The sequence below is a fragment of the Colias philodice genome, chromosome 20, assembly GCF_061535455.1.
Source record: "Colias philodice isolate Cphi_HAF_F1 chromosome 20, ilColPhil1 Martin Lab GWU primary, whole genome shotgun sequence".
Lineage (NCBI taxonomy): Eukaryota > Metazoa > Arthropoda > Insecta > Lepidoptera > Pieridae > Colias > Colias philodice.
Window position 1 is genome coordinate 9,790,729 of NC_143105.1, and position 12,548 is coordinate 9,803,276.

Sequence of the window (12,548 nt, forward strand, 5' to 3'; positions counted from 1 at the left end):
CTGATTAGAAAATAATGAGGACAACATATACATAACTTTGATTTTAATTCAACAGATACAATTAATACAATCTTTCTGAAATATTGTTTCCTTCTGGGATTTCAATGTAGATTTACATCCGTAAACGGAACAGTTTTTGCGCGTCATAATAGAATATGTAAGTACCTATGTATAATAAAATTATTACACAAAAAATACGACTGCGTCGTCCTTTCGCGATAGTTAATGCAAACTCAGCGTGATTGCATTAAGCGGCCCGCGTCGCCCGACCCCCCGCCAATTCCCCTCCGTTTCTCTGCACAAGTACATTCGTCGCCATACTGTAGGATGGTAATATTGTGCCGCAGCGATGAGTTACGTCTGTAGTATACAACCACAAAAGTATAGGTATTGCATATTGCCAGAATAATTTAGTAGGTACTTAAACGTTCTGAGTTTTGAAGTTCATTCAGTAATAATTGATAGTAGGCGAATTATTCAATATTACAAGCGTCTTCTTCGACAAGTGGCAAAGAACCGTCTTTCGGCATTGGGTTAACATCCATGGTGCAAACAAATTGTAGATTAATGTAATTGAAACTATAATAATAATAATTATTTAGACTAACATAGTTTTAACGACTTTACTAACAAAATACAGATGAATAATCACAAGTAAAATAAGAAAATTCAATAACAAAAACTCCTTTACTGATTTTAAATAATTCATTGCTACTTATTTCTATCGATCTACCTTCAATCCCATGAAATTCCCAGGTGGGCATGCTAAGCGCGCTCTTAGTAGCCGAGCAGTTCCCATCTCTGAGCAAGACGCAATACTACTGCGCCGCGCGGGTCGGCCTGCGCGTGTTCGGCATCGGCAGCGTGTGCATCGCCGTCACTATGGCGCTCGAGCGGTACCTGGCGCTCACCAGACCCTTCCTGTATCAGAAGGTAGGCTGAAGATTCATGCATGCATGCATTTAATTTAACATGTAAATCTTTGTAAGATGAAACATAAACCCGCATTTTTGCAGCCATTTCAACAATCAAATTCCTTCTATCATCGGTAGGTTTACATATTAACTATATTATTCAAAACACTTTTGTTCCTGCAAGATGTTCAAATTTTATCGAAGAATAATTAATAGGAACTGCTGTCATACTAGACTAGAGCTGATAATTTTTTAAACAAAAAAAAAATCGCAGTCGGATGAAACCCATTAGAAAAGGAGGGGAATATGATAAAAATGTAAGGAAAAATAAATTACGGTCAATCCGAGTTCGGGAAGCGGGAGGGGGGAGCTTTTAAGAGAAAAAAATGGTTTCTCTCGATTTCCGACAAAACTACAGGTCCTATAGAAAAAAGTTCAATCGCAAAGTTGTAGGTAATTAAAAGTTCTACAACTTTTGTATTCACAATTTTTTCACATAACCTCAAAATTTAGGTGAAAAATTCAAAAAACCAAGTTTTTCTTCTTTTATTTTTATCTACTTCAAAATTTTTTTTTTTTCTACGAAATTTGGTGGAAACTTACTTCATTATGTCCCAAATACACTGTAATTTATTTGATTGAAAATATTTATTTTTTCGCCTTATTTTGAATTAATACCAAAAAAACAACCTAATTTTCAATCGAAAAGTCACCCGTCAAAATATCAGCTTTTTTCAAAAACTTGAGGTGCCTTTTATTCATTGAAATCTCTACTTTCATATGGTGTAAAAAAAAATAAACACCACCATAGTAAATGTTCTCAGGAAATGCATACAAACAGTGTGAAAATTAGCTTTTACTAAATCAGGCACACTTCTCGAACTACCTGAAATGTTTTTATCGACATCATTTTGCTTTTGAATATGCTGTAAAATATTAAACTTAGAACAGATAATTATTTTTCTTTTGAAATATTACCGAAAAGCGAAGACAAGAGAAGATATAGAGTTCAAGAAGTGTGCCTGATTTAGTAAAAGCTCATTATTACACTGTTTGTATGCATTTCCTGAGAACATTTACTATAGTAGTGTTTATTTTTTTTTACACCATATGAAAGTAGAGATTTCAATAAATAAAAGGCACCCCAAGTTTTTGAAAAAAGCTGATATTTTGACGGGTGACTTTTCGATTGAAAATTAGGTTGTTTTTTTGGTATTAATTCAAAATAAGGCGAAAAAATAAATATTTTCAATCAAATAAATTACAGTGTATTTGGGACATAATAAAGTAAGTTTCCACCAAATTTTGTAGAAAAAAAATAAATATTGAAGTAGATAAAAATAAAAGACCAAAAACTTGGTTTTTTGAATTTTTCACCTAAATTTTGAGGTTATGTGAAAAAATTGTGAATACAAAAGTTGTAGAACTTTTAATTACCTACAACTTTGCCATTGAACTTTTTTCTATAGGACTTGTAGTTTTGTCGGAAATCAGGAGAAACCATTGTTTTCTCTTAAAAGCTCCCCCCTCCCACTTCCCGAACTCAGATTGACCGTAATTTATTTTTCCTTTTATTTTCATCATATTCCCCTCCTTTTCTAATGGGTTTCATCCGACTGCGATTTTTTTTTTCTTTTCATTATTTTTAAAGGCTTCTACCCCAGTCTATACTGCTGCTCAATCATTTGTTTGTTTGAATAAACATTATAGTTATTAAAACAATGCCCTTGCAATTCAAACTCTAACCACACCCCGGACACAGTCACACTGTAGAGACTGCAAATGTGTGTGTTAACGCTTTATGGTTGGCACATTTGTGACTAGCGTAAAAAAAATTCGCGTTTTCCTGATGAAATACATCCGTAAACAGCACAATATCTAACCATTTTCTACGAAAAACGATAATCATTAATCACAAATCCAAAATAATAAAATTACTTTAAGTCAATTTGATTAATGTTGTCAATCTTCGTTGCGTATCGTCCCTGTAGAAAAATGTGGACCATTTTTAGACTGATCGTGCGGGGTGAGGTAAGTGTTTAATTTTGGCGGGAGGCGGAGAGTGTCCGTTCTGTAGCGTTTAGCTACTATTATGTATTCTGTGCTCTAACCATATATACTGTACTCCGAGAGCTTTCAAGAGCCATACAAAACTTCATTGTTAAGGTATTATTTACATTCAACTCGATATACCTAGTTCGCCACTGAAACATTATTTTAAATAGTTATGTGAAAAAAAATTAAGAACCTACAAATTTTGTGAACCCAGGGTTCACAAAATTGTCTGTGTATATTGTAGCCAAATAAACTTATTTTTTATTTCATGTCTGTATCTAGTCGTACAATTTGATTGCAAGTTATTACAATAAGCTATCAGCAAACAACGTCGCAAGTGCAAATAAACAACATAAACTTTACGACCCTTGTTATGTACAGGAGCTGACATGACTTTCAAACACACCCTAGTTTCAAGCCAGTATTTTTGCAGATACAGTAATATATTATCTGTGCTCATATCTTGAGTGCAAATGTCAAATTTGACAAGCAATAGTGAATCGATTCACAGCTGGCTACACCGCTTGATTCATAAACGTTATAATATTTACTGTTTGGAATGATATTGGAAATGTAACATATGGAAATTACAAAAATGCGTTGGGGTTTGGTAAATAGTCTAAGAATGCTTTATTTGTATGTGAGATTGATTAAAAATGAAAAATGAACTTTATTTGAATTGATCCAGCATAATAGCTCCAAATAATTCGGTTTTTAAGACGGCTTTTTTGCGAATAAAAGTACCTGTACACACCAATAACTAACTTTTTAACAGAGGACCCTCGCGTTTTACAATATCCTGGATACATACGGTTAAGGCTTGGCAAGGGGATGGCTAATACCACTTGAAAATTTTAATATTCTACCCTTGACAAGACCCGAGATTACCTACCCACTGTTTAGTAGACAGTAGAGCTATATAAACTGCGTAAGCTAATTTGGTCATAACAAACTATATCATAAGTTATTTTAGCTTAACTAGATACAGTTTGATAGTCAAGATTTTTGAACTGATTTCATATATCAAGGTTATAAGGACTAAACAATTATATCCCTGAAAGGCATCAATAGCTTTATTATGCTTATCACATCATACCATATAAAGCTGCGTAATGTTAACATGACTATAACAAAAATATCGCAAACGAAATTGCACATTGTTTCGACCACGAAGGACCAAGGTCACTTCTTGACGTCATTCTTTCGTGCTTTATTGTTTACAAAAACATTATCCAAGTTGGACATTATTCTAAGCACACACATTTTAAATAAAAAAAAACTTATGACGTGTCGTCGAAATAAGACCTCAAGATTGAATATATTTCAAGTTCTAGATTTATGACTCCATGCAGTTACGAAAATCTAATTCAAATAAAGTTATTTCGTAATTTAATGATTACATATTTGCAGGAAAAAACAAAATAATTTAATATTTTCGCTAAGGGAAAAACTTTGAAAATGTTTTATAGTATTTTATTGTTTATCATACATTGAAACAAACGAGGAAAAGTGTCACATATTGGTTAGTATTTTATAATGAATGACGTCCAAGGACCAAGAAATTCAATTTTTATATACAAATGGATGTAATATTATATAACATGACTTTGCTAAACAATCATTATAGAAATTTGCGTAAAATTAAGTGGTTTACCACAAAAACTGTAATTTATGTGTGTATGACATCATAATCCGCCTGCCATGAATAGCAGGACCTAACTCAAGCTTTTTAATTTGACACACATTAACCATTATACCACAGAAGTCGTTAGTCTTGTATGTGGCAGGGTGCCTGTGGATTCATAATATAAATGCGAACACTTAGGAGAAGTGGTATTTTGCGTACATAACGATAATATTATATTCGTGATTACCCTAATGTTCTATACCTATTAGATTATCATAGCCATTCAACAGGTTTCGTTTGCAAATCGTAAAATTATAATGCATTTTTGTTTAATAACTTTACACTGTAAAAACCCAGCTATCCTTATAACTTTCAACACTGCTTAACCAATAGACTGAATTTCTAAAGATAAACTAAATTTATTGACTACTAGCTGTGCCCGCGACTTCGTCCGCGTGGAATAGTGACTGCATAGTAGTTACTACTTAACACACAATTATTGAGTAAACACGTCTTGAAACACGTACTACCATAAACAACTAAATTATAAGTACTTACAGATTATTTTAAAGTTAAGAAATAAAATAAATAATAACACAAAATAACTGTTAGTAAAATTTATTACTAAACCGAGCTAAAAAACTTAGGTACAAAAGAGTTCAAAATTTCCAGGGTATGGCTATCCTCCCGCTCCCATATCCTTCTACTTTCACAGACTTTCAACTTTTCCCTTTCACCCCTAGTAAATGGCAGAACCGATTTTGATGTAAACCATGTCTAATTGTACCTATATGTACACGTCATATCCTTTCGTTTGGTGCTCCATTTGGATTATTTATCCCCACTATATCACCCCTAAGGTGCCCTATATGTAATAAACAGATGAACCGATTTTGATAAAACATGACTAATTGTAATTCAGACGTCAATTGATATGCCGCTTGATTATATTATTTGACCACATTCGATTATTCATTCCCACTTTTACCGCTATAATCCAATAAATGGATGAACCGATTTTGATTAAATACCTATGCCTCATTATACATACTTCTCACGTCATGTCATGCCCTTTCATTTGATATGCCACTTAGGTATATTTGACAAAATTCATTTTTTTATTCTCACTTTTATACCTATATCCAATAAATGGATGAACCAATTTTGATAAAATATGTCTTATTGTACTTTACACGTCATGTCTTTCATTAGATACGTCACTTGAGTATATTTGATAAAATTCATTTATTTATTCCTACTTTTACCCCTATATAAAATAAATGGATGAACCGATTTTGATAAAATTTGACTAATTGCTTCTGACAGGTCGTCTATTTTCATTTGATATATCACTTGGGTATAACTGACAACATTCATTTTTTCCATTCCCACTTTTACCCCTATATATAATAAATGGATGAACCGATTTTGATACACTATATCTAAGAACAACTAATGTAACAAAAAAAAAACGCATCTAATTCGTTTTACCCGTTAGCGAGCTACGGTTGCACAGACGGACACGCAAACACACATAGCGGACGTAACACCCCTCTTTTTGCGTTGGGGGTTAAAAATATAATACCTACGACATAATTTAAAAGACATTTTATGTAGAAAATTTACCTAGAAGTAACCATAATGCTATTTGTGCAGGTTTTAGACTTATGAGCAAAAATCTAAATAAAGGTCCTTTGATCCCCCTACTACCCCCTCAGCTAAACCCCCCCCCCCCACGGTACTTTCGATATGATCATCTGGACATGTCAAGGAATAACTTTAGCGTATAATTTACGTAATAAAGTTATTCATGTATAGAATGCCTTAGCAAATGTTCGCCGTGATTACTTAAATGGTCATAACTTTTTTATTTATGAACCGATTGACATGAAATAAACACTAAATGTTAAGTGAAGCTTACCACAATATATTAGTGAAAACCGCATCTAAATCGGATAAGCCGTTTCTGAGATTAGCGTGCACGAACATACAGACAAACAGACAAACAGACAAAAATTTTTTTAACTACAGTTTTGGGTTCAGGATCGATTTAATAATAACACCTGCTAAGTTTTTTTTTTATATTTTCATTGTACAGACATCACTTTTCTACAATTTTATTATATGTATTGATGATGATACTATATTTTATTGACCGTTTTCCTCTTCACTTGGCAATATTTTCTTTGATCTGGGTCACGGTTGATACAGTGAATTCAGACGTATACGATACCTAAGCTAAAACACCTCTGAAATACGACGCTGTCAGTTGTCACGTGCTAAAAGCTTTTCTTTGAGTAGCCGTTTAGTTATTTGACGAGACTTATAACCATCTACTTAAACAAAACACGCGCCCTGCAATGTAACTAGCAGCGAAAATTTTATAAAAAATCAACATTTGATTTGATTTGTCTTAAGTAGTTACCTATAAATTATTAATTTTTTAAAGTACCAGAAAGTTAAATTATTAAGTTTTAACTTTTAACTTTTAATTCCAAGGAAACAGAACACTACAATGCGGTCTTCCTCGCGTTGGTTGTGAAACAAACAATAATAGACTCATTATTTTTGATACCGATATCTTGGCCATCTGTTCTGGTTTTGCTGAGGGTCTGGAACCTGTATAAAAGGAAGCCGCCGGTGAAGCCATCCAAGTTATAACTGAGGGAATACGACACCAAGCGTTGTTCACTTTATTAATGTGGTGAGCTGTTGGCAGCTTTTTATTTGTGAAGAAGGCTCAATAAATAATGAAATATAAAAGTACATTTCCGACTGATCCATGACTTATCAATGATCACTATGTTAGTTTTTGAATTACTGGAAGCATGGGCGTAGCTAGCCATGGGCACAGGGTGGGGCAAAAAAAACCGGCCAAGTGCGAGTCGGAGTCGCGCACAGAGGGCTCCGAACAAACCTACTTTTTATTATGTTGTAACTCTAAAATGTATGTTTTAGCAATTTTTATAATAAATAAGACATTGCTTTTAACCAAATTTCAAGACTGTGTTCACGGGAAGTACAATGTAGGTTTTGATTGCCTTGCGAATGTCGAAATTTGCGATAATTTGCAGCATAAAATGGCTGTATCTTTTGATTGCGTTGGCTTATAAGTTTGATTTTTTCACAGCTTTAAGAGACCGTAGACTTGAGTATTCGATATGAATTTCAGCTTGATAACTCTACGCGTTCCTGAGAAAAAGTTTGTTGACAGACAAACCGACAGGCAGACTTTGTTGTGCTTCTGTCTGTCTAAAAATACCTTTTTTTTTTCAAGAACACGTGTGACGTGGCGGTATCAAGCTGAAATAATAATGAATACCTTAATCAAAACAAACAAAAGGTACCTACAGCCGTTTATGTTGCAAATTTCATCCCTATACTATATAGTTTAATTTATCTGTCTAATACAATAATATGATTCCTTTTTACCATAAAACATAGGTAGCTATGTAAATCTTTGTAAATAGAAAAATTAACCATTTTTAATAACTCAGTAAATAAAGCAAAACCTTGCACTTCCGATTTCATGTTTGTTTTAGGTTAATGGTCACTTATTGACCATAAAAACACAAGATGCAGACAGATCCAGGTTGAGCTTTGCTCGCAATCTTATAGTTTTTGACCGATATCTCGAAAACTATCCACTTTAGGGCAAAAGTTGCTTAGGCTTTTTTGTAGAAAGTTTTGTAGAAAATTTCGCATATTTTATACCATGTAAATTTTTTTGTAAAACTTACTATTTACGGTTTATGGCCTACTTGATGAACCGGTTGATCGTTAAAATATTGGATTAATGAATAAAATGCATGTATGTACATAGTTTTTAGGTCACTTTATTCTCTACAAGTTTTGTTTGAATTTTTTTTTCTAGTGCCCATATTTTTTGAGTTGTTCCACGTATAATGTAGAAATGCCGCCGCTCGGCGGGTGACGTGGCAGGCCAAAAATTTTTTTACGGATGTAATAAAAACGAAGAAGAAATTTCCAATGCAAGTGGATTTTCACCGTTTCCGAAACGGCAAAATTTTTAATACATTTTTTAAAATATTTTCCTTTATTTTATTCTTGCATCCGAATATAAAATAACTACTCAATATTATTTAGTTGTACGAAATATATACGAAACATACCTTGAAATTTACTATTTATCGCCAAACGTTAAATAACTCAAAAAGCATTAGAAAAAAAAGATTCAAATAAAGTAATCTTAATAAATGGATAATGCATATGTATAATATATTAATGCCTATGCATTTCATTGATTAATCCAATTCTTAAAGAGTTACTTGCCAAAGATCGCTAACCGCTCATTAAATAGCCCATAAATCGTAAACGGAAAGTTTTACAAAAAGTTTACAAAGTATAAAAGATGTAAAATTTTACTACCTACAAAAAATTCCCAATATTTTTTGCCTTAAAATGGATAGTTTCCGAGATATCGACCAAAAACTTTCATGTAAGATTGCCTGGATCTGTCAGCATTTTGTGCTTTTATGGTCAGTAACTTATCCTAAAACAAAAGTGAAATTGGATAGGAAATTTAGTGCGAATTTGGCTAAATAAAAACAGCTTTGAATGGGGTAACAGTACTACACTACTTTTTCTGGCACCAAGAGTGGTTTAAAATTTAAATCATGTAACATAGAAGCGCAAGCTTTTTGTTTAGATCGCATTTTTTTTTGTGACGACTGACAACTTTCGAGTGAGAATTTTTTAACGGATATTAAGTTTTGTAGTCAGTACCTAGATAATTACGTTTTTTAGATTTGGTTAGGTACCTTCCAGGTCAGAGCCAGGGTGGGGCAAGTGCCCCACCCTGCCCCACCGTGGCTACGCCCATGACTGGAAGAGGTCCATCAGCCTGGGTTTCTAGTTCTTGTGTAATTTTTTTTTGGATATTTTGTACTTTCATAATATACCTACCGTTGATTTGTTATCAAATTGTTAGGTACTGTCAATATTGAATAACAGTACACAAGCCTAGATTCATTATGTGTTTTCTTTGAACATGATTGAATACAACATATTGTAGGTCACATCCATAAAATCAATCCAACAATATGCAAATAGCGATACAGCGAAAGTATTTCTATTTTCGACCCAACCCGCCTAACCCCGTCGAAACAAACGCATAAAAGAATGCGAAATGTTCCTATTTATTGCTCTCTATCATACTTACATCGGTTTAAATTGATAAAGCGCACGTATTTTTCTGATTTACATGCAGTATAATAATATATTGATATATAATCATGAAAATACCTGCTTGTAACTGATACATACTGCCTATACGGTAGCACTTTTAGCTTATTAAGATTTTTTGAAGTAGATTTTTAGTTTTTTATCTTATTCGATAAAAAAAATATTGTTGGCATGTTAATCCATTGTAGGCTTGTATGTTTTTAAATGTAACATAAGCAAGTACTTATGCACTTGACTTTCTCGCGATATACTTATTTCATTTTTATTTTCTCTCTCCTATTCAGTTAATACTTTGTTTGTTCTTGATATCAAGCTATCTTTAACTGGAATATCTTTTGGAATGTGCTACATTGTGGCTAACAACAATTTAACAGGCTTGTAGCTGCAGAGGAAATACCAAGAGGCTAATTGTGTAGCGGAAGATCGTGGCCCTGAACTTGCCTTCTTAAGATAGGCCAGATATATATTAAGAAAATGCTTTGATATATGTTATTTTTCCTTATAAAATTAATATTAACCAGCAAAAGTTTTTGTAGGATAGCGTATAAAGGGTAGATAGTTAAAATTTACTTAATTTTTGTATAATAGAGCAATAATATAGATAGATCATCTGTTTCTAGGATAATGTTAATGACAGCGACGGTAGGTAGATATTTTTGATAAAAAATCGAGATAGGGCATTGAAACTAAGTTCTGTATGCATATTGCCTTCATATTACATAGTGATAACTTACAGCTTCACAACTGAAAGTGAATTTAACTCATATCAACCAATTCGTCGATATAAATAGAGTCCCGTTATCGATGGCACAAATCCATCAAACTGAAATAAAGAGTAAACGAAACATATAGGACCGCATCTCGTCACCTACTTCCATTGATTGGTGACATGTTAGCATAAGGCGGGTCCACATAGAGCGAGCAGCCTCGCGAAGCTCGCGTGTGTAACCGATTTCCTCGGCCGAGACGTACTTTTATTTAGAGACACGTCCACATTAACCGAGCTGCTTCACTTAGTAATTCGATCGCAAATATAAAAGTACTCTGTGTTCGCTCGGCTGCTCGCTGTGTGGACCCGCCTATTGCAGATAGATGACTGATGCAACGCTATATGGGCCGCGGGTTGCGTAATCGCAAGTGCCAACACGGGATTTGATGATAGATATTGTTCCGTTTCGTTTGATGGCTCCAATTTATGGTTATTGAGTCGCGTGTATCTATTAAACAAGTAATGGGACTATTTGGGGATTATAATTCGAATAGATTTTATGTGAATTAGATTACTTGCGATTGCAATTATGAAACTTTTTCAATTACTGGCAATATTATTCGTGTGTCGATCACTCTCGAGCTTTTTAAATGATCGTGATATACATATTAAATAATATCACAATCATTTAGAAAATGCTTTTAAGTTCGTATTTCGCTTTTTTTAATTGACCAACCTTAATAATGATTAAAATTGATTGTATACAGGTTTAGTGCTTCAGTTAGAAAATATACTGTGTACTAAATAATACCTATTTAGATAGCAAAACCGTTGCAAATAATTCACGGCGTGATCAAATATCTATCATCATGGCTTTTTCATTATCTGTGTGTTGTGCTGTCCCTGATAAATAAATCTGTTCCTACATCTCTGACCAGCAAGTGACCTACTTCGTGATCCGCATGACGCTGCTGGTGTCATGGCTGTGGGCAGCGCTGCTCACGTGCGCGCCCGTGCTCGGCCTGGGCCTGTACTACGACCCCGTGAAGCGATGCTGCGTGCGCTACCGGAACGCCACGCACGGCATGGACTTCGCGTATGCTGTGTTTTATGTTATGTTCGGTGAGTTGGGGTAAAAGAAGAAGTTAGAATATAGATACTATTCATATAACAGAATTTAAGTTTGAATTTGATAGTTTTATATTGGTTTTATAGCATTAAAATGCTTAATACTTAAGATTGTTTTTCTATGCTTTAAAAATATCGCAATTCTAGCTTTTTATAAGGAATAATGCAAAGATGTACGCCTTATATGGAAAAAGTAGATGGAAGAGATCAATTTTTACCAACTCGAACGGAATAATTGACCTAAAAAATAAATTAAAATTAATTTTCAAGATGATACTTAAATTATTATTTTTTTGCCTTACACAGTATTTCTAGTAACCTTTATAGAGATAAAACCTCTATTATTTTGATGCGATGCATAACGCTTTACGCCGCGGGCCTACAACAACAATTTTATATTCATGATACGATCTATAGAAAATAACCGATGTTACAATAATGTATGCATTATCCATTATGCATAAACACCGCTCTTCCCAGGGAAATCACGATTTTACGATCGATCAATATCATGAACTACGTCTATTTTTACACCGATTAATATTATAATATTGCTAGGATAACGTGCATGTACTGCTGATATAAATATTTAATAGTTACTTTGTGTGTGAATTTCCTGTCTTGTTTTAACGTTCGTAATTACAACGTACTTACCCACTTGAATGAACAAAAATAACATTGCATACCGATGGTAATTATTTGTGCACTTACAAATTTATTTTTAACCCGATAATATATTCATGGTTGTTTCATAATTCAATGAAAGAATTATCAGAATCAGTTCCAAGAAAAAAATTACAAGAGATTTTTCAAACAGCATAACTCAGGGCAAAAGTAAATAATGTTCAATGTGGTATCTCCCATTTTATATTTTATCATTATCTTGATATACATATCGCAGTCATCTGGT

The 12,548-nt window shown here is 33.5% G+C and overlaps 1 protein-coding gene and 1 long non-coding RNA gene across 3 annotated transcripts in view; one reads left to right on the plus strand and one right to left on the minus strand.

Moving 5' to 3' along the window:
- LOC149479667 (uncharacterized) overlaps positions 1-12,548 on the minus strand; it is a 146,291-nt gene that overhangs the window by 50,048 nt on the left and 83,695 nt on the right. The window lies entirely within an intron of this gene.
- LOC149479669 (prostaglandin E2 receptor EP2 subtype-like) overlaps positions 1-12,548 on the plus strand; it is a 76,581-nt gene that overhangs the window by 7,795 nt on the left and 56,238 nt on the right. For both annotated transcript variants that reach the window (XR_016317230.1, XM_089708090.1), the window contains exons 3-4: positions 757-933; positions 11,449-11,632. Coding sequence is in view for 1 of the 2 variants with exons in the window: in XM_089708090.1 (XP_089564216.1) it covers positions 757-933; positions 11,449-11,632 (361 nt within the window). In the remaining variant the exon portion in view is untranslated. The remainder of the gene's footprint in view (positions 1-756; positions 934-11,448; positions 11,633-12,548) is intronic.